Source organism: Chionomys nivalis, chromosome 11 (assembly GCF_950005125.1).
Source record: "Chionomys nivalis chromosome 11, mChiNiv1.1, whole genome shotgun sequence".
Classification (NCBI taxonomy): Eukaryota; Metazoa; Chordata; class Mammalia; order Rodentia; family Cricetidae; genus Chionomys; species Chionomys nivalis.
In genome coordinates, this window is record NC_080096.1 from 932,284 (window position 1) to 955,000 (window position 22,717).

The 22,717-nt window shown below is 49.3% G+C and overlaps 1 protein-coding gene across 6 annotated transcripts in view; it reads right to left on the reverse strand.

The window, feature by feature from the left end:
• The window catches only part of Cfap74 (cilia and flagella associated protein 74), a 57,948-nt gene that overhangs the window by 27,291 nt on the left and 7,940 nt on the right, over positions 1–22,717 (reverse strand). For all 6 annotated transcript variants that reach the window (XR_009057970.1, XM_057783783.1, XM_057783784.1 and 3 more), the window contains 16 exons: positions 22,652–22,717; positions 21,363–21,461; positions 20,191–20,295; positions 17,594–17,767; positions 16,961–17,071; positions 16,302–16,404; positions 15,247–15,404; positions 13,903–14,104; positions 12,406–12,564; positions 11,997–12,170; positions 11,346–11,464; positions 8,944–9,010; positions 4,603–4,767; positions 3,412–3,541; positions 1,145–1,221; positions 273–395 (listed from right to left, as the gene is read on the reverse strand). The exon at positions 22,652–22,717 is cut by the window's right edge and continues 87 nt beyond it. Coding sequence is in view for 5 of the 6 variants with exons in the window: in XM_057783783.1 (XP_057639766.1) it covers positions 273–395; positions 1,145–1,221; positions 3,412–3,541; positions 4,603–4,767; positions 8,944–9,010; positions 11,346–11,464; positions 11,997–12,170; positions 12,406–12,564; positions 13,903–14,104; positions 15,247–15,404; positions 16,302–16,404; positions 16,961–17,071; positions 17,594–17,767; positions 20,191–20,295; positions 21,363–21,461; positions 22,652–22,717 (2,032 nt within the window). In the remaining variant the exon portion in view is untranslated. The remainder of the gene's footprint in view (positions 1–272; positions 396–1,144; positions 1,222–3,411; positions 3,542–4,602; positions 4,768–8,943; positions 9,011–11,345; positions 11,465–11,996; positions 12,171–12,405; positions 12,565–13,902; positions 14,105–15,246; positions 15,405–16,301; positions 16,405–16,960; positions 17,072–17,593; positions 17,768–20,190; positions 20,296–21,362; positions 21,462–22,651) is intronic.

The window sequence follows — 22,717 nt, forward strand, 5'->3', positions numbered from 1 at the left end:
ACCGTTTGCTCAAGGTTCTAAGTTTTATCTCCAACACCATAAAAAAGGCAGAGGGTAAACCCTGTCTCGAAAAACCAAAAAAAAAAAAAAAAAAAAAAAAGGCAGAGGGTGCGGTGGTAGGGAGCAGTTTGTCCAAGTGAGCGTCTGAAGACTCACGCGCATGCGTGTTTCTTAGCTGAGGTGTCACCCCTTTGCTGCCCACCAATGAGCACCAAGGGCGACTGGCGTGGCTGTGGAGATCAGTTACAGCAAATGGCCGCAGGGAAACTCACCGTGGGACACTGCGAATTCTTAAACATAACCTTGAACTTAGTCTGGACCTCTCCTGGAATAACTGGGGTGAAGATAATGGGTATTTTGACGGAACTGAAGGGGCCGATTTCTCCCTCTGTTACCTGTGTAGGAAGAGTACCATGGGGTCAGAACATGGACATCATGGTTTTTCTTAGGGAATTTCCCACTAACCCTTACTCTTGCCACTGCTGCAAGGATGGGTGGTAACGGGCCAGGTCCTTGGTGTGTCCATTGGTCACACACAGGTATTAGCTCTAAGGCTGGCTCCGCTCTTGAGTGCTTACTGCTATGGAATCCCAACAGAGTGGGAGTTGCGGGGTTCACTCAAACACTGAGCCACTGTGTGCTCTCCACAGACCCTCAGTCTGCCACAGAGGTCAGGCCCTTTTCAACAGCATTAAAAACAGGAAGAGGTTGGTAGGAGGGCTTTCTAGCTTGTGTATAGGGTACACAAGTCTCTACTGCCCTACTCCACCTCCAAGCCCTGGAGTTTCAAAGATCCTATCCCTGTCTAAGGCTCACAGTTCACTTGAACTGGGGCAAGAAAGGCAACCTGATCTCTCTCTGCATCTTCCTCCTCCGTTTGTGTGAACACACACGACGTTTCAACTAGGGAGGATCATTGGTGTTTTCTCTAAGCTGTACGACACAGAGGAAATTGTCCCTGCTACTCTGGTCCTACCTACTCTCAACATGGGGAGGGGATACCTTGATACTAGTGCCTGGAAATTGTGGTTTAGTCTGGCTCTGGACAGATGAGAAGCCCCCCAGAACACTGGCTAGAACTGGAGGAGGATGAGCTTCCTTCTGGCTAGAAGAAGCCAAAGTTTAGCAGGGCAGGCTGACTGACCTCCCCCAAGGTTATCTCTGCCTGTTCCTCACTGGGAGCCATGGTTATGACACTGGCCGCAGGCATAATCTCCATTTCTGGAAGACAAGATTATATCAATAATCAGTCTGGGGAAAAGTCTAAGATTTTCAGATTTAATCAACTAAAAAAATATGTAAGACATACTTAGTGCAAACTCTGAGCCACTGCTGAGGAAAAATAAAGATGACTCGGCTCATTGGGTCCTCATCCTTGTGGGTTGAGACTCAATATGCAAGATATTATTTCCCAACTGACGACACATTCAAAGTTATACCAATCACATTCATGAAAGGCTTCTCCCCCTTGTTTTGCTTTTGTTTCTCTCTCTCTCTCTCTCTCTCTCTCTCTCTCTCTCTCTCTCTTCCTTTCCTTCCTTTTTTCTTTTCTTTCTTTTTTCTTTCTTTCTTTCTTCCCCCGAGATAGGGGTTTTCAGTAGCTAGGGTGCCTGTCCTAGAACTCACTCTGTAGACCAGGCTGGCCTTGAACTCATAGAGATGCACCTGCCTCTGCCTCTCAAATGCTGGGATTAATGGTCTATGCCACCACCTCCCTACTGTTTTTCTTTTTATTAAGACGGGTCTGGCCTAGCTCAGATTGGCCTTGAACTCAGTGACCTTGAATTCCTGATTCTTTTGCCTTCTAGGTGTTGGAATTATAGATATGTATCAATATACCAACATGTCTGGCTTTGAGTGTATGTGTGCACACACGTGCATAAAAACCAATAAATTAATTTAAAAATGTATCCAGAAATGCAAGGAACCAATATAATGCAAGAATGCAAGCAATTACTTTGAAAAAAAGAAAGTTGGGTAACATGTACTTCATGACTTCAAGACTTAATCTAAATTCATGACAACTAAGGAAGTATATTAGATAGGATAAATCAATCAACTGGTTAAAAAAGAGAGCCTAAAGACATTCCCCTCAGAAGGTCAATAGATTATTGGCACAAGTAATCAATCCATCCAAACATATATTCCTTTGGTTGTTTTGAGGTCGAGGCTAGCCTGGTCTACAGTATGAATTCCAGGAAAGTCAGGGCCATACAAAGAAACCCTGTTTTGAAAAAATAAAACAAAACAAGCAAGCACACAAGCAAAAAGAAAGAAAGAAAGAAAGAAAGAAAGAAAGAAAGAAAGAAAGAAAGAAGGAAGGAAGGAAGGAAGGAAGGAAGGAAGGAAGGAAGGAAGGAAGGAGAAGGGAGCAGGGAAGGGGTGAAAGCAGCTGAAGGCAGCGTCCCAGAGTGGAGAGCATCTGCATCACAATAGGGCCAGTGCCTCGGTGTTGTTTTTTTTCTCGTATTTTATGTACATTGGTGTTTTGCCTGGACATATGTCTGTGTGAAGGTGTCACATCCCCTGGAACAGGAGTTACAGACAGTTGTGAGCTGCCATGTGGTTGCTGGGAATCGAACCCAGGTCCTCTGGAAGAGCAGTCAGTGCTCTTAACCACTGGGTCATCTCTCCAGTCCTGATTGTTCAGTTTTTAAAACTGTCTTTGTGTGCCAGGCGGTGGTGGCACACACCTTTAATCCCAGCACTCAGAAGCAGAGGCAGGCGGACCTCTGTGAGTTTGAGGCCATCCTGGGCTACAAGAACTAGTTCCAGTACAGGCTCCAAAGCTACAGAGAAACCCTGTCTCAAAAAACCAAAAACCCCAAAACAAAACAAAACAAAACAAAACAACAACAATAATAAAACCCAAAACTGTCTTTGTGTGTCATCTGCAGTTCTCCGCAGCTGGTGTGAAGCAAATGCCCTCCTCAGCCTCGGAGCCTGGTGGGGCTGATAAAGACCAGCACCTGCAGGGACCACTTCACAGGCAGAGCCTTCAAAGCCCCCACCCCTGTACACAATGTGACTGTCCCCATCTGGGGCTTCTGTCGATTCTGTTAGTTTCAACACAAACAGAGTTTCAGTGAGCCCCATATCCAGTGCATGTTTGCACCCATGGGGATTTTCTGCATTTATTATCACTTATAACTGAAGCCCTGAGAAAACTCTGCACCTTTGACCCTCTCTGAGATGCTGACTCTGACCCATGTGTTGACCTGGGTTCTAAGGTGGCTGTGCTGAGAGAGACTCTTGGATGCCACCTTTGGGAGGCCCCTGTGTCCCTGCCAGTCCTCTCTGAGGCCTACTCAGCACTCAGCTGGGGCCACATGTCCTGGCTGGTTCAGGAAATAATGCAGGAAGTTTGAAGTAGGTACCTGCTACCCACTCCCAAGTCTCCCCAACCCTTACCATCTTTCTCGGATTCTTTTTGGCTCGGGATGTCCACTGGGGAGGATTCATTGATGTCAAGCTGTTGCTCAGAGAGACTAGTAATGATCTTCTCATAGAGACTTTTGTCCTCACAGGTGTAGAGGCTGCTCTGAAAGCAAATTCAGAGTCTTCATTTCCCATTCAGCTTCACAGACACCCTTGTCACCAGGTGAGTCCAGGAGAAGACACAAATGTACCTGTGCCCAGGGCTGCTGCCACCCCTTCTCCCGCCTCTTCTCTCATCTGTCTACTCTGGGTCTTTAGACCACAGCTTCAGTTTGCCTAGGGCAGGGATGATTGTCTATTTTGTCTTGGCCAGGATGGATCCTCTCTGTCATCAGCTAGGATGACCCATTGTAGACCCCACCATGAAGAACTGAGTCTACCCTCTTTACACTCTGCTTGGTCACTTGCCCAGAGGCTGGTTCTACTCTAGCCTTGGTTGAGTTGACTCTCCTTTCTCCACAGATGTTTAGAGGCAGAATTTATAGATGTCCTGCTGGGCATCCCATTTACCTGCCCAAAGCAATCCTGGTTTCCAGCCCCCCATTCCACCGCCCCACCTTCCCCTCACAGCAGCTTGCTCTCCATACTGCCTTGGCCATCGCTGCCCATTGGTCCTGCCACTTCCTGGGTGAGATGCTTTCTGGGGTCTTTGTTGGGGCACCTCAACAGAGCCAATAGGATGCTTCTCCTAAGGATGCTCAAGTGTTTTAGAAGCATATAAGAGGCACATCTTTAGAACGTCTTCCCCAAAGGACCCCACCATCCATGAGCGTGGTGGTTCTTGAGCTGGACCCCTGAGGCTGCTGCCATTCACTGTGGCCCATGCATAATCTTGGGAAAGGCAAAGGCCCTTTTCATACTCTGGAAAGAGACCCACGGTTTCCCAAGGAGCCTTTTCAGGGTCTCCCAATGATCCTGCTCTCTGTGTACCACATGCCGTAAGGGAACCCCACCCCGCTGCCACCTGAGACCAGACTGCATGTGTCCTCACTGAAGCCAGACATTTTTGCTCTCACTGATGAAGGCTGTCCTGACATTTTCCTCTTCCCCCTGATTTGCTGACTCTCACTGGCTCACATCTTTGTATACACATGACTGGGAAGTTCCCCACCCCATCCGTGACTGAGCAGAACTGCAGACACCCCGGTAGCCACAAATGCTCACTATTTTCATGATGGGTTGGGGTTCTTCCATCTCAAAGAACTCAGAATCCAGGAGAAACTTGAATCTGGTGCCCAGGCCCCCAACATTGGTCAGTGTGATGGTCCGGGACGTGGTCTCACCCACCACATAGCTGCCAAACTCAATGAGCTCCTTGTCAAGGGACAACTGCCAAAGAACACAAGTGTAAGTCATGGTGGCCTCTAGGCTGGTTGCATGCTCATAAAGGGAGTAGGTCCTTGCAGGAAACCATGGCCCAGAGGACCCAATATCCCACAAGAGAAGGTTTCCTCCCCAAATACCAGATGCAGTACCAAGAAGCCTGGGGAAACCTGACTTTTCTTCACAGGGAGGCTTGCATTTGACTCCAGGCAGGGCAGGCAGGGGTAGCACGAGCATTTGTGCACTGCACATCAGGGACATAGCCTACCTACTTAAGAAGTCACAGCTTGGGGCTGGAGGGATGGCTCAGAGGTTAGGAGCACTGGTTGCTCTTCCAGAGGACCCAGGTTCAATTTCCAGCACCCACATGGCAACTCACAAATGTCTGTAACTCTAGTTCCAGGGGATCTGACACCTCTACACAGACATACATGCAGAAAGATCACCAATTTTATAAAAACAAATCATTTTTTAGAAAAGTCACAGATTCATGTAGTGAGCAGGACAGTTTGGGGCTCCTGTGTCTGGTTTTAAGAGGATCAAACCAATTCTTCCCTGAGTGAAGATAATGACTGATAGAGAGGACCCGTAATGGTCTGGACGTGGTGGACAAGCTGGCTGAGGTAAGCCGTCCTGCACACACGGGGCCTAGAAAGTGCTGCTCTTCAGCCCACCTGGGCTATAACCCGCAGACTCCCTGTGCTCAAGCTAAGAGTGTCGTGCCTGGGCATCACTATGGTGCCACAAATGGTCATCTCACCGAATCTAAACCCAGGGCTCAATCTGCAATGCCTTTCTCCGGAGGCGACAAGGGGCTACTAAAGCCAGCAGACCAAAGTGTAAAACAGAGTACTCTAGCTTCAAGCCAGAGAGGAACCTATGCCTGCCATAGATGACTAGCATAGAGTTGCCATTGTCCCCTGCTGAGATAGAGTTCTTACTACTGCGGCACCAACATCCTAAACATGAGTGTGAGACACGTGAAGCACACAGCACCAGCGTCCTAAACATGAGTGAGGATGAGACACACGCGGCACACAGCACCAGCTCCTTAAACATGAGTGAGCGAGAGACACACACGGCACACAGCACCAGCATCCTAAACATGAGTGAGCATGACCACACGAGGCACACGGCACCAGCGTCCTAAACATGAGTGAGCGTGAGTCACACGAGGCACATGGCACTAGCGTCCTAAACATGGGTCCCAACTTGTAGGGAGGTAAAAGTATTTAAGACGGGAGGGAAAGTAGAGAGGATAGGGAGTTATAATAATCATAGCGTACTTTTTTTTTTTTTTTTTGGTTTTTTGAAGCAGGGTTTCTCTGTAGCTTTTGGAGCCTGTCCTGGAACTTTCTCTAGACCAGGCTGGCCTTGAACTCACTGAGATCTGCCTGTCTCTGCCTCCTGAGTGCTGGGATTAAAGGTGAGTGCCACCACCACCCAGCAATCATATTTTATACATGCATGAAAGTATCAAAAAACAAACTCGATAAAAGCTGTCTTTTATAACTACTTCTTTTTTGTTTTAATTAGTTCATTTTAAGTGCTTGAGTGTTGGGCCCGTCTGTCAGTATGGGTACCATATGCATGCCTGAGGAGGTCAGAAGAAGGTACAATTTCCAGTGACTCCTGGAAATTGGAGTCACTGATGACTGTGAGCTGCCATGTGGGTGCTAGGAACTGAACTTAGGTCCTCTGCAGGAGCAACAGTTCTCTTAAGCAAAGCTATTTCTTAGCAAAGGACAAAGGGACTTTAGCTAGTCTCATCACTCTCTGCTTCCTGACCAAGGATACAATGTGACCAACTGTCTTAGTCTCTGCTTCCTGACCAAGGATACAATGTCACCAACTGTCTCAGTCTCTGTTTCCTGACCAAGGATACAATATGACCAACTGTCTCAGTCTCCTGCAGCCATGATGCCCCGTCATGAGGGACCAGATCCCTAGACCGGAGCCAGAGAAAGTCCTTCTTGTTTCAAAAAGACAATCGTTCCCTAACTTACATCTAATTTAAAAGAACGCAGGGCCGGGCGGTGGTGGCGCATGCCTTTAATCCCAGCACTTGGGAGGCAGAGGCAGGCGGATCTCTGTGAGTTCGAGGCCAGCCTGGTCTACAAAGGGAGTTTCAGGACAGGCTCCAAAGCTACAGAGAAACCCTGTCTCGAAAAACCAAAAAAAAGAAAGAAAGAAAAAAAAAAAAGAACGCAGGGACAGAGGGACATAGTAAATGCAACAATAGGAAGCAGTCGTACAAATCCAGGATGTCCTATAAAAGAATTGGCTTAGTAAGTTTTATGACCCAAAAGAAGAAAGGGGGCTGCTATCCTAGGCCAAAATATGCTCACCAATGTAATAATCAAGTGTAATCTCAATGACATAAAAATAACAGCCATTGAAAAGGTAGTTTGGAGACAGTGGGACACATATGATGTTACTGAACAGTAGCTGGTCATCGGGAATTCTGCTAGCCTCTTGGTGTTGCACACAGACGATTATCTCAATTCTCCGCTCTCTCTGTTTTCCCTCACTGCAGAGGTCTCTCTCTGCCCCACACATTCTGAACGTGCTGATGGTGCTGGCTGTGATGTCTACATTTTCAGTCACTTTCCATGAGGAGTTCATGTGAGGTGGACACCGCTCCAGAGGCCAGAAGGCCATGGTGAGATAACAGGGGCAGAGCCGCCTGACTCGGCTCAGCCCACGCCAGTCACCTCACAGTGAACCTGCGGGCTCACAAGTAGATGTAACACTAAAGACACACTACAGTCTATCCCGAGTACTGAGTATGTGTGCTGTGGGTGTCATTGTGGAAACAGCCAATGGTATGGTGTATGTTTTCTAGAAATGCCGACAGTTTTTGAGGGTGCTGAGTCTGATGACGGTAATTTACTCTGAAGTGGCCCCACAGCAAAGGATGCCATCTAGATGAAGCCAATGTGGCAAGACGCTGAAGACGATCAGATGTGGACAGTGGGCGCAGGGGAGCTCACTGCATGACTATGGTTTTCTTTATGCAATAAAAACATCTGGGGCTGGAGAGATGGATCAGCCCTAAGAGCACTGGCCGCGCTTCCGAGGTCTGAGCTCTATTCCTAGCACCATCCTAGTGGGATCTGATGCCCTCTTCTGGCATAACGTTGTACATGCAGAAGAGCACTTGTGCATAAAATAAATAAATAAATCTTTTAAAAAATATCTTGAAAGCTGGGTGTAATGGTGCGTATCTTTAATCCCAGCACTCAGGAGGGAAAGGTAGGTTTGATTTCTCTGAGTTCGAGGCTAACCTGGTCTACAGAGTGAGTTCAAGGTCAGCAAGAGCTATATAATGAGACCCGATCTTGAATATATTATATATATATTGAAGGAGACACACAAGAGCTGAAGAAAGGACTGGAGTCTCAGATGGCTCTCCTCCCCTCTGAACTCTGGGCTTCTCAGTCAGGGACCCCATAAGGAGCAGGGCTTATCTATAAATTTCTAGCTCTGGTCTGATGACTCGCTTTTTCAGAATATCTCATGTCAGCCAGCCTAGGCCCCGGGGTGAAGTCTGACTAGAGCAGACACTGGGCCGAGGCCTCTGATGGCGCTCTATCCCCATGTCCTGGGTACTCCATGCCCTGGGCACTCCTAGGGTGCAGCACTTATCATGGGGAGAGATTCTGGGAACTTAAACTTACAGAACATTTCTTCGTTGAACATTTCAGTGGAACAGAAAAGCTGCCTGTCTGAGCCAAAAATGAAACATTTCCTTCCAGATCTTTATTTATCTAAAAAACAAAACAATCCAAGTCACCATGAATTTCTACAATGACACAGTTACGCAGGCCGCAGCGGTGTGACCATGGCCTGGAAGCAGGCCGCAGCGGTGTGACTACGGGCTGGATGCAGGCTGCAGGGGTGTGACTACAGCCTGGATGCAGGCCACAGCGGTGTAACTATGGGCTGGACCTGCCTATCACCAGCTCAGTGGGCTCCCAGGGAAAAAACCCCAAAGCCCACTACATACGCAGGTCCTGAAGATACACACTTCACAGCTTACAGAGAGTTACTCACATAAGAGTGAAGACCAAACCTTCTGGCAAGCCCTACTGTGCTAGCGTTGCAGGAGGAGGCTGATTTTGTTGTTGCCATTGTTGTGAAGCCAGAAAAAGCAGCACCCTGTGTTATCCTCTCACGTACCATAGGCTTGAAGGTGACCAGAACTTCACAGGACATCCCGGCTGACATGGGACCAGGGGGGTCAAAGCTGTAGGAACAGCACACACAGGGTAGTTAAGTCACTGTGGAAAGTGGATACTTGTTACGTATCCAGCTGGGCCTTTTGGATTCCCTTCTATCTGTTCCACAGCTGTGCTGCTGGTTTTATGTCCACTTGACAAAGGCCAGAATCATTTGAGAGACAGGAGCCTCAGTCGAGAAAACGCCTCTATGAAATCTGGCTCTCAGCATCATTTTCATTAGTGATGATGTGGGAGGTGCCTGTAGGCGGAATCCTCCATGGCCTCTGCCTCAGTGCCTGCCTTCAGGTTCCTGTCATGTGTGAGTTCCTGTCCTGACTTCCTTCAGTGACAGACTATGATGTGGAAACCTTGTCCTCCCCAAGTTGCTTTTGGTGGTGGTGTTTACACTAGCAGTCGTTGCCCCAAGACAACACCTCTATCTAGACGTGTCGGCACAGGAGCAGCTCCAGGTCTACTGTGTTCCTTACTGACTCTGTTTCCTGATAAACAGGAGACACTTGGGTAATCTTCAAACGTTTGTCCAGTGAGTGAGCCAGCACACCCCAAAGCCAGCTACAAAAGGATGGAAGCTGCGGGCTGTCGCTACCCTGGGACGATCGCGGCATGAAGGGAAGGAAGGGTTATAAGTCAGGTTATCCAGTAAAACTGGCCCCAACTGCAGGGGAACAAGATGGGAGCTAGTCTGTCTTAATCTGAGTCCTGGGTGAGTGAAGGGTCTTTCTAGCATCAGGCCTATGTTTACAGTGTTGGATTTCACATAATTTTCTTGGTTTGGAAATACACAAAAACTTAATATAAAAATGTCTCTCGGTGATGGGGAGGGTGAGACAGAGAGAGACACACACACACACACAGACAGAGGCGGGGGGGGGGACGGACGACATCGGCTCGTCTGAAAAGGAACTAGGAATTTTTAGAAATGAGAAACATAGCACTGAAGCGAGACACACAGTCAGCAGGTTCTGCAGCCAGCGAGGCACCGCTGAAGGGACCAGAAGCTGGGCCGCCTCACACACTTCCTGAACAGGCCGAGTGTGTGAGGCGGGTGTCATAAGGACAGAGAGACTGGAGAGGGAGGCTCCATATGGGAGGGGCAGGGCAGAGACAAAGCCGCCGGGAGCTGAATAGGGAGAGCTGATATTTGCAGGGTAGGGATGAGCTATTTTTAGAACTGCTCAAAGAGACGAACCTGAGCTCCAAGAGTACAATCCGTGTAAAGAGGACCAAGCACCCCAGGTATGCTGCAGTGGGGCTGCGGGACACAGGAAACCGAGAAACATGCTAGATAGAGTCACAGCCACAACAGCAAAAGAAACCAGAAGACAGAAATGGACGCCAGCCTTCGAATGCGGAGAGAAATTTTAATCTAGGCCTGGAAAGGAGGGCTTTGTGGTAACTGAGGTCATGGTTACCATCACCTAGCCTGAGATCCTCCGTACACTCTCCAGAAACCTTACAGCCCACGGGACAAGTGACTCAGCATTGCTAAAAGACAGAGAAGCTCCCAGATCTCAAATTAACACAGTCGGTAAACTGCCAGAAAGGAGTAGAGGACCAGAAGATCCCACTGTTCCCTCTCACTCAGTTCCCAGGAGGAGAGCACCTCTTAGGTGGGAAGCCCTGATCAGAGCTCTGCCAGCCAGTGCTGTTCATGGAAAAGAGAATCTGAGCAGAGAAGTCAGGGAACAATTTACACTAAGCCCCCATTTCAGAAATTGCATATCACACACTAAGAGATGCAGGTCATCTGAGCTGTGAACAGACCTGCCTATAAGCTGAATACCGTGAAACACACCTGTCGTGAGGGAGGAAGATTGCAGGTCTGAGAGACCAGCCTAGGGTGCAGAGCAAGACCCTGGTTCAAAAAAAAAAAAAAAAAAAAAAACGGGGAGAAAGAAAGATGAAGGTCAGATACTAAGAAATAAACCAGAAAGTGCTGAAAACATTGCAGGGTGAAAAACAGGGGTGAGGTGGGAATGGAGAAAGGACAGCATTAAAGGTAACCACAGGAAAATGGTACTGAAAGGCCAGCCAAGAAGTGGCAACATGGGCACAAGAGGATTCGTGGAAAAGGGGAAAAAGCGAAACACTTGCACAAAGAGGAAAATAAATTACAGTTCAGAAAAGCAGTCTGGGAATCTTCATAGTGAGAAAGATGCTAGCTGCCAACGGGGGCTCCTACAGTGCCCAAACCCACACAGTAAAAATGTGAGGAGCCTTAGCCCATCCAAAAGACTGCACGGGTCTTGTGACCTCAATATCAAGAGACGGAGCAGTGACCTCTCCAACCTTCAAGGCAAGCCGGCCCACGGCCTCGTGCCTAGACTCTGCAAGACTCACTCAATATGGATGAAGTCCTTCAGGTTCTCCTCCACACCCACCAGCTTACAATAGTTGATTGTGTAAGTAGCATTTATCAATGTGATCTTCTTCTTGTACACTTTGCCAATATCAAAGTCCTGCAGAGATAGAGGAGACAGGATGGCCCCAAGTCCTCCAACAGCCCCGAGAACAGGCCAGGGAAAAGGGGTCTACTCTGCCACTGACTCATGAGAGGCTCGGGATTGTGGAGTAGAGAAGGATTCCCCAGGCTTCCCTTGCGTTGTGATGCCCCCATGAGGTGTGTGAAAGACAGTGAAGAACTTCCTCCTGGGAGAGAGAACGGACCCACAGGCTGTTTATCTTAGCCTCCCTTCTGTAAATGCTGACACTAGCCAGCTGGTGGTGGGTGCTGGCATCCTTCGGGCCCCTCTTAAGAAGGTAGAATTTGCCCAGCAGAAGGGGCCTAACAAGGGATTACCCTGTTATCCCCTTCACAGGAGTTCAGGCCCCTTTAAAGGTGTGCCCCGGAGCCCGTTCCTTAGGCTGGCAGCGCAGCCCTTGCATACCATCCCCAAAGCAGGCGACTTCGCAGGGTTTCCCAAGGTCAGAACGGAAAGCGTCAGAGGCAGGAGAGTAGATGAAAGGCTTTTTCCCTTCATCATGGCTCACCTTGAAGTGAATGACCTCGGGCTTGCTGTTGAACGGTCGACCCTTGAACTCCCTCCCAGAGACCACCTGCTTATGGACCACCCCACCGCGCAGCTGCTCCATCGTGCGAGCCAGGATGTCCTTGTCCATCTTGGTACCACCCACAGGTTTCTGTTCCATGTCCTTCTTGGACACCTTGGGTTCAAAAAGACAGACGCCCATGCTTGTTCAAAGCCTAATAATGAACAAAGTGCAGGGCCAAAGCTGGCAGATCCAGGAAAGGCCGGCTACAGCCCAGTGCTTTTGAAGATTATGGAAAGGGGAGAAGGGCTTCGAGTTTGAAGGAAGCAGTGGCAGGCACAGGATGGGGCAGAAGACAGGCAATTGCATCCAGGAACCTGTGAAGGACCTGACGGGGGAAAGCTCTCACCTGGTGTGTCTTGTACTCTTTGCTCCAAAGCCCGGGGATATCTGGTTCAGCCAGGACCTCCTCCTCGGTACTAATGCTCCCCAGGTCCATCTGCATAGACTCACTGGATATGGCTTTCAGCAGACAGGTGGGCTTGGGGCGTAAGGCTATCTCATTTTCCTGCCAGCGGAAGAGATAAGCTCACTACAGAATGGAGAAGGGATAGGTGAGCTGCAAGAGAACAAGTCCCTGGGGAACCCTGCTGGGCGCTCGGCCTGACAACCCCCAGGGTGGTGGGAGGCTGCTTGTTGGTTCCCCGAGTTGTTGCTGTTGTTGTTATTTCTTCTTTCTATGTAATCCTGACCGTTCTGGAACTTACTCTGTAGACCTGGCTGGGCTTGACCTCACAGATATCTGCTTGCTTCTGCCTCCCCAGTGCTGAGATTCAAGGAATTCTTTTGTTCTTTACAGAGACAATTGTACATACACAAATCCTTGTAACTTTAAAATACACCATCCCCATGTCTACAGATGACTGAACGCCTTCCAATAGTGTTCAGCAGAGTTCACAAGAAGGTCTTGTTCACGGAAGATACTCTGAGTAGTGGACCTGTTGTAATTTTCTCTACTGTTCCATCACAGATAATCATTGTGTTAATTACATGATTGATGGCACACCAGCCCTGGGAAAGTCCTGTGAAAACTCAGAAAAGATGGTGGTACTGGTTTTGCTGGAACCGTCTTGGGGTTCAGGACTCATGTGATTGCTCTGGACTATACCTGTAGGGTACACCATGGGAAACGTGGAGGAAAGAGGATAGTGTAAACCCTAGAGAGCAGGTTAAGGCTGGGGTAGAGGAGCTCCAGGAAAGTGAGTGACTCAGGGTGCGGGAGGCCTCTCAGAGGAAGAATGGAAGGAGGAGCAGAATGTGGCCCCAGGGGAGGACACTGCACCAAGGTGAACACCCAGAGGTAGAGGCTCTGCCTGGCACACAAAGAAGTGAGAAACAGGAAAAAGCCTGTGATCTGCTAAAATGCACAGGAAAACGCTCCAAGAGGTCAAAGCCCAGGAAGGCCAAGAAAGCAGCTGGTAGAGGAAGCAGGGTGCTGGGCTAAGGAGCACCCAAGGCTCTCACACCTTGAAGGAGAGGTACACCAGCCTAGGGTGTTGTCTAACACAGACCACTGGCGCAGACCAGGACTCTGGTGTGACTGAAAGGAGACTCTGGGAATACCTGGCAGTGGGCAGTAACACCTGTATGGACTCCGACTTATACGAGTCTCTTCACGTGAGACTGACTCCACTTTGTACACAGGGACAGACAAGGAACTTTCCCCATAGAGAGGCAGCTTTGTGGGGCTCTAAGAGCACTGTTGGCTAAGATGAGGGACTCACATGAGGGAAAAAGGACCCTGGTGGTTATCAGAGGGCCATTGCCCTGGGGACCTTAGTCAGCTTCTTCCTGCCTGTGCGTTCAAGTGCTGACCTAAGCTTGAAATCAGCAGTGCCCCACTCACCAGCAGGTGACTTGCGGGCATCGCAGCCTTCCCCTCGCAGAAGTCGGAGATGTACTTCCAGGTCTTGTCCCGCAGAGTCCGTCCGTCTGTGGCTTTAGGGGGTGGGTGCTGTTTCTTTTTCCTGTTTTCCTCCTCAGCTTCCTCTTTCAAGATTCGACTTACAATCTCCTGCTTCCGGAGTTTCTGCTCCTCTTCAAAAGCCCTATGAGCAGGTGCTTCTCAGGTAAAGCCAGGTGCTTCCCAGCACCTGCAAGGGGACACCTAGTAGCTGCTAGGGTTAGGTATGGTGTTTCTTTTTGCTCTATGATTCCTTTGCAAGAGCTCATGCAAAGCCTTCGAGGACTCTGGTGTTAGGACATCTGTTTGGATGGAGAGTATAGCCGATAAGGCTCACAGGGCTGCTAAGCTGCAGATGTGACTTGGATCCTCACCTTACCATACCCTGCCTTGCCCTGTCTGGCTTTGGACTGCCTCATTCAGCCTCGCCTAGAAGTCCCCACAGCAAACCCTGGCCTTCGTGAGCTTCCCCGCCCTAGTTTCTAGGCTTGTGGTTTAAGAGACGCAGCAGAGACAAAAGGCAAGGGCAGCATTAGGCCTTGGTGACAACTCACTCACTCATTCACAGGTACCACTCAGGCAACAAACCCACAACCACGTCAAATGTGGACAGACTGACAGGAACATTAAAAGTCTGGTGGCAATTGTAATGGTGTGCCTGTGTGTGTGTGTGTGTGTTTTGCACATCTGTGAGACACTTTGAAGAGGAAGATATCCTGTAGCCAGAGAGATCCAAGCAGATCCTATGCAGTGACCAGCAGGGATCAGGGACTTAGGAGAAACAGCTTGGCCCTTCAGAAAGGACAGTTTTAGGCAGAGACACTGAGAAGCCAGGTTAAGTAGAAATGAGCTAAGTAATGTGTGTGAGGTGGAGAAGGTCAGTATGAGGTAGGGCTCCCTGAAAACTGTCGGAGAAAGCACTGACTCACGGCCTGGAGGAGACCAAGAGTGAAGCCAGAGGGCAAGATGTGAGTGAGCTCCAGGTGTCCCCCAAGGAGGAGGGGGTCACAGGAACTCAGGAACCTCATAGCTGAAGAACCAGGAAATCGGAAGTGAGGAAAGAGGCGACCTCACCCACTAACAACCTCTATAAAATCCCCAAATGCCAGAACCTCATGGAGACTTCTGCAGTCAGGGCTGGGGCGGAGAGTGCTGAGGTCCTTGTCCCATAACCCACAGCTGCTTTTGGTGAGAAGTGGCAGGAATTAGTTTTGCTGCTTTGGGGGATGGAGGTTAAGTCTTTGGTTCTCTGTGCCCACTTCCAGGCAAGCGTCTCCCAGCTCTCACCGTTTCTGGGCTTCCAGCTCCTGGTGCCTGCGCTGATGAACAAGGTGCTTGAACGCGTCGCCACCTTGGGCCAGGATCACCTCCTTCTCCGTAAGGGCCTTCTGCTTAGCCAGCTCTGCCCTACTCTGGCCCCAGGCTTGGAACTTCTTCAGTGTTTCCTGGAAACAGGGAACTCGAGAGTCACAATACCAGAAAATGCCATGCACACACACGCAATACTCATTCAGGCCTTTTCTTTGAATGCATGTGCTGTGGGACAATGGTCTGTACCCTGGCACTTGTATTTTAGATAAACACTGAGTAGCCAGCAGCCAGGCAGGAAATAGATGTGGGGCAATGAGAATTCTGGGAAAAGAGAAGTTTCATTCTGCATTCATCACCCAGACACAGAGCAAGCAAGATGTGACTGTCTCGCCGAAAAAGATATCAAGCCACATGGCTAACACAGACAAGATTTATGGGCTAATATAAGTTCTAAGAGTTAATAAGAAGCCTGAGCTAATAGGCCAATCAGTTTATAATTACTGTAGACCTCTGTGTGTTTCTTTGGGACTGAATGGCTGCCTGACTGGGCAGGACTGGGTGGGACGGAAACCTCTGTCAATATGCGTGTACTTAAATCCATGCTGAAACCTATAGGTCCCAAGGCAGGCAATTTGCAAACATTTTTCATAATTTTCCCGTGCATCTCTCACCCAGCACACAGCCCTGGGTTCCCTGGGTATGGAATTCTCTGCATCTGTGCTCCTGCTGGGAACCCACTGTTTGCTCCCTTGCCTCTGAGTCTTCATGGTTCTGAGCAGGTGGTGGCCTGCTCTTCCCTGCCACATCCCTACCTAACTGAGCCCTGAGCCCTGGTGCTGGCCCTCACATCGCCCCGGGTCCTGTCACGACTCTTCCTCTCATAACAGTGTTGTGTTCCTTCAGGGAGCAGCTGGGCAGGCTGCAGGGCTCATGGCAGGAGCCAAAGGTAGAATCCTGGCTTCCACGAGCAGGCCCCGGGGGTAGTCAGGGGGCTGATGTTCCCGAGAGGCTGCAGGTGGAGCTGCACCTACCCGACTGGCAGTGATGCTGTTCTTCAACGCCAGCACAGCATCCATGCGCTGTTTCATGTGCTTGCGGGACTCCATCTCCTCCTCCTGCTCTCGCTCTCGAATTCTGGAGTAATGTGCATTTTATTTATATGCTTTTGTTTGTTTGTTTTGACATGGGGCTCTCTGTGTATCCCTGGCTGTCCTGGAACTCACTATGTAGACCAGGCTGACCTCAAACTGAGACAGCAGTCTGCCTCTGCCTTCTGAGTGCTGGGATTAAAGGTGTGTGCTGTTATGCCTGGTGTAATGTGAATTTTAACAGAGATATATGCAGGTAATGTTGACAATTACAGAGTTATAGGAGTCTCAGGTGCCGGCTACTACTACCAGAGAAACAACAAGAGCCGACAACACAAAGGTGAGACGGATGAGCCTTGCTGTCCAGGGCCTGTTCCTACAGGACAGGTGGCTGGGGACGCTCTCCAGATCCCAGGGCCTCACAGTTGCTTGTGCTCCTCTTGCAAATACAAACAGCAGCTTAAAATAAAAACTCCAGATCTGTTTGCTTCTGGTGATTAGGTAAGGACTGAATCAGGGAATTTCAAAGTGAAGGCCAGGGACCCACACTCCTAAATTCCTTAAGGGCATTGACAGAAGACAGAGGTAAAGTGAGAACCCACCTTCCCAGAGAGGCCTTCAGGAACTTTACGGCAATCCTGTGGTTTTTCTGAGCATCTTCCACCAGTTTCTGATGTTTCTGCCCCAGCTCCTTCTGCACATGCAAGGACTTCCTGCAGTGACACAGGCAGAGACTAGAATAAGTGTAACATAATGGACCCAGGTATATTATGTTAAACACAGTGCTGCTGGGGGCTCTGGTATAAGGAACTCACAAAAACAGGGCTGACCTAGGCTGAGCAGGAGTCTGGCAGGAGAAGAGAGATAAGAGGGACTTGCGCCATCTTGGGGGAGCAGAGTCCAGTAGCCCCCTAGCTCCTGGGGATCGGTGGTTGAGCAGAGATAGGGGCTGCTTCAGAGGATGGATAGCAACTGAGCATCCAAGGCTTGTGTGGGCAAAGGATCATCCAGATACGTGACAGGGTCAGAGAACAGCACAGCTCGGAAGGGGTAGAGGAATGCACAGAAGGAAGAGTCTGATGGTTTCATTGGTACGTGTCAGTGGTAACGGTGGGCACTTAACATGAAGTAGGGAGCCTGGGCAGGACCATGGCACAGGTGCAAAGAGCTGGGTCTAGAAAGCCTTGGTGGAGAACACAAAGGACTGCCAAGGGCCAGATCTGGGTGGCACTCACTGGGCCCTCAGCAGACGGTTCCTCTCCACCTTCTCCAGGGTTTCTTTCTCCTTCTGAAGCTGCTGAGCTGCGTGTATCTCAAGGCTCCTCTGCCTAGCTTCTGCCTCTTCTTCATTACGCTTCCGGACATCCTCAAATTGCCCCTTCTGGATCTCAATGTGCCACATGGAATTCCTTGCGAAAACAAATCATTTGTTCTTTATGGCAGCTAAGGTCTGAAAACCTGGTGCCACTCCTCCAGGAGCTGGAGTGATCCTGCTGGCACTTTATTTTGATAATTACTCTAGGCAGATGCTAGACGCTGATGAGGGGCCAGCATCCTCCTCTAAGGTTTCCCCTTGGCCCAATATTTTCAGAGAATGAGGTCCCACCACCTGGTCTCCAAACTTAAGAAAAATTACCATCACATCAAATCTAGCCTGAGCTAGCATCTGGCCACAGGCACTCACCTGAATGAGCGGTCAGCTCACTGCAGTGGCGCCCTTGCCTGGCCTGAGGAAAACATGTAGAAAATGTCTTCTGAGAGGTTCGCTGGAGCCACCAAGAACCCCAAGTATTCAAACGTGCCTGGAAAAAGGCTCAGAGGATGGTAGCAGCCAGCCTAGCCCAGCGCGTATCTGGATAGTGAAGATCTGTCTAACTCGGGTCTCAGGCGAGTGCACCTGTGGTGCCTACACTGTACCCAGCACCCCTCCCTCAGGGGCCCGGCACAAGTCCAGATGGCTTGTAGCTCATCTTCATTTGGGATGAGTAGCAGGAAGGTAAGTACAAAATTGTCTTTCCTAGGACGTGGGAAACCATGCATCTACCACGTGCCCTCTGCAACGACTCAAGGACGGTTCCCAGCATTATGCCTGACGTGTCTGGACATGTTACAGCTGACGTGTCTAGATGTGTTACAGAATACTGAACGTGGCTACCTAAGAGCATCTCCTGGGGCCTGCTCTGCCCGGAGGACCCTGCTAGACCAGAACTGATGGCAGGGGCATCACTCACCGTACAACACTGGGAAGTACTAAAGCCGACACTGTGTATCTGACAGTGAGGCAAATATCCCAAGTCCGTCCTTGTATAGTTATAGGTTTTTAATAACTGTGATAATTTGCATTAAGAAAATTTCCTTCCATTCTTATTTTGTTAATTTTTTTTTTTCAAGACAGGGTTTCTCTGTGTTGCTTGGAACTAGCTCTTGTAGACCAGGCTGGCCTTGAACTCACAGAGATCTGCCACCTCTGCCTCCCTAGTGCTGGGATTAAAGGCGTGTGTCATCACCGCCCAGATAAATTGTTACCAAGTCATGACTATGGAGTTGAGTCCAGTCTTTCTCCTCAATCAGGTCCATGGAAGTTACAGGAAATCTAGACTAAGTGTTGAGTGGAAGAAAGGGGCCAAGTGTCTGGAGAGAGCATGCTATAGAAGCTTTGCCTTGAGTAGGGAACACTCCAACAACATTCAAAGTCACATGGTCTACAGGTGAGAAACACAGCCTTTAGAAATGGGCTCTGTGCTGATGGAATCTTGAGAGGCAGAGACCAGCTGGCATGCTTGTCAGGGAGCAAAGGAGAAGATGCCACGGCCATTTGTGAACTCCCGCTAGGAGTCTGACATTGTTTTAACGTGAAAAAACATTAAGAAGTAAACAGATGCATCTAGCAGGTCAGTCCTGACAGGGCCTCCAAGGGTCTTGCCTGTCCTGGTTTCAGAACCACAGAGAGAAAGTGCCGGTACTAGCCATGTGTCAATCAAGACCAGGATAAGTACTCACTTTCTCAGACATGGATGGACTGATTTGTCCCAGCTGTGCTTAGGGTGTAGGCTTGAGCTATGACCGTTGTAACAGGTGTAAGTCAAGGGACTGGTTTAAGGCTTGAGGGTTACTGAGGGGGAGGGTAAGACGCTTGGTCTGACTGTGGTCTCTAGCCAAGTCCGCAGCAGTTACGCTTACCGTCTGGCTTCCTGACACTGTCCTAGTCCTCTGTGAGCCTTCAGTCTGGAGGGCTTTCCAGCCTCACTGGCTGTCGTACGACAGCCGAGCCGTGCCGTGGACCCAGAGTTGGGCAGTGGCCCAGTGGTTCACTGAGCTGTGCTATCTTGGGAGCTCTTGCTGGTGTTAACAGTGAACTGTCATATCCCAAAAGAAACTTTTTTAAAAAACTAGACTTGCTAGAGGCAGTTCTAGTTTGCAATCTAAACTCTGACCAACAAAATACTTAAAATCATGAAGCTATCTTTCCCCCTCCTGTGGATGTTTCAGAAAAGTTGAGAATACTTTTTCCTCCAATGCTAAGGATCAAATTAGGGCTTTTGTGCACACTAATCCGATGAACTACGACTGAGTCCCAGCCCAAGAGGTACAGGGAATAAGGAAAGGAGGGGAAGAAACTGATTACTCAGTTACTAAAATTATAAATAAATCTGAGAAAACTGAGAAGAAAACAACATGAAAAGCTTCCCTTTCGGCGGCTTTAACACACCGCCTTTTCTTTCCTGGGCATCTAGAAAGTGAAAAGCCAGTTATTCTTCCTGCTCGAATCAGGAATTGTCCCACAAGCTGCTCTGAGACCTGTGTGCTGTGAACTGGCCAGAAGCTAACTTACTCGCTGTCCTTCAGCATGGCCGTGATCTTGGACTGCAGATCTTTTTCATTCTCCAGCTCTGCGTGCAGGCGTCTGGATGCAGCCTGAAGACGGCCCATAGCAGCCCTGGAGCACAGCAACAGAATGCGGGAGGACAGGTCAGCACGGCAGTCTCACTGAGGGAGCCGAGGACATCCTGGTTTCTTCCCTCGGCTGTCCCGTGTTCAGGAGGACATATATGAAGTAGATGACCAGAGATGACACCTGTGGGGTCAAGTAAGGTGCTTCCTACACCCACCACCCCCTGGGCAAGTAGGACCAAGATTCGTGGAGGTCGGAGGCCATGGGGTGGGGTTTCTGCTTTCATCACTGGCCGTACACTCTCTGCTATTGGCTTCTCACTTTCTCCTAGGAAATTCCTGCTTGTCTGGCCCAGGTCTTGCACCCAGGAAGGACCAGCATTCTCTCTAAACACTACTAAGGCCTGGTGTTCAGCTATTCTGAGTTCACGTTGTCCCTCTTCCCTCTCTCAGTGTGCCATCCTCTGACTCTAAGTAAATAAAGAAGCGAACAGATAAAAACACTCTACGGAGAAGCCATTTCCACCACTGTGACCAAGGCTAGAACTTCTGCATCATGAGCTGCGTGGACTCAGCCTCGTCTCTTCCCTGACCTCAGCACCTTACTTATATCAACATTTCTTTTCTCTCTGTGTGCCCATGCTCATGCATGCTCATGCATGTGTATACCTGTGGTCAGATGTCAACATCAAGTATCTTTCTCAGTCATTCTCTGCCTTATTCTTCTGAGACAGGATCTGCCACTGAATCCAGAACTCAGATCCGGCTGTCTGGATCCTTCAGGGTTAGGATTATAGGTTTGTATTCACAGCTATAGGAGCTGGGGATCAAATTTAGGTCTTTTCTCTTGTGTAGCAAGTATTTCACCAACCGAGCCAGCTCCTAGACTGACATTTCTTCTTCCGTGTTATAATAACTGCTTGCCACTCTAGAGAGATGCTGTCTGCTTCTTAACTATCTGAACATAGCAGGTACTTACACTCACCCTTGCTGAACAAACGAATAAATGAACGAACGAATGAATGAACGAATGAATAAATGAATGAATGAATGAATAAACCTCTACGTATGAAACATAGAGGCCATCGTGGTAACACTTGGCAGTTGACGTACATGTTGTTGGCGTCTCTCTCCGCGGATATCTCAGACGCCAAGCTCTCCTGTTGCTTGTTGAGCAGGTCCATCCTCTGACGACAGACACGCAGCTCCCCTCTACAACGTAGGAATAAGAATTGCCGTAATGTTTTCCTAAGGTTCTAGTCTCAGAAGGGGCCAGTGGTGTGGAGAAGGGAAAGGTCTAAGGTCCAGGCCAAGGAATAGGGATATATTGTCTTTCTAGGGGGTCTCTCTGACTCTGCCATGTCACAGTTCCCACAGCCAGTAAGCCCCCAAGGAAATAATGTAGAGGTCTCCATATGTTATAAACTGATTGGCCCGTTAGCTCAGGCTTCGTATTAGCTCTTATAACTTACGTTAGCCCATTATTCTAGCCTATGTTAGCCACATGTCTCAGTACTTTTTTCAGTGGGGCAGGTCCCATGCTCTACCGACTGAGCTAGCCTCTGTGTGAATTTCTTTGGGACTTGCCGGCTGTGGGAACTGGGCAGGACAGAAACCCCAACAAGTAGGACCTTATGTTACACCTGAGTAGGTGTTGTGCAGATGCCTCCAAAGGCCATCGGCCTAGGGAGCCCTGGGGAGCACAGAGCTGCAAATGACTGTAGCTCCTCCTCAGTGTGCTGCAGCACAGACCGAGGCTGCTCCCTGTGTGAGCCCGAATGAGGGGCACCCAGAGGATGGCAGAGAGCTGCAGCATGGAACCCGGTAAAACCTCCACCCACAAGAGGTGTTATGTGCTGAGGTCACGCAGAAAGATGTTTCTGTTTTTCAGAGACCCTAAAATAGGAGAATCATGATCCTGAAATTTACTTTCAAATGGTTCAGCTAAAGAATTGTAGCTACGACACATGTTGACACATATTCAGTGGGGAAAGCTAAACACTGGGATCTCGTGGTGGCAGCAGGGGACAGCAGCCTACTACAGTCTCCAGCTTTTCTGTCTGTTGGAAAACACACTCAGTATTTCTGCTAAATACACTGGCCAAGACCATCAGGACATGAAAAACAGGAAGCTTTCCACTAATGCCTCAGTCACACCTGAAACATGCGGAAGCGAGATGATGATGGAGGGCCCGGCAGGACCGAGGAGCACCCTTAGTTTTCTGGAACTTGTCGAGATTGAGGGAGGGGACAAGATGGTGGGGCCCTGGGTACCACATCTGTTCAGGGTTGTGAGGCTGCTCCTCCCTGTCCAGAGATGTCAAGGAAACAAAAGGCAGGACATCCTACGTGTACAATCAGAAGGAGTGGCTAGGGCAAGGATCCTCAGCAAGTGAGCTCACCTAGTCTTTTGAATAAAAAGGTCCTTTTCCTCATGCAGTTTGTCTAGGAGGTTCAAGCTCTTGCGA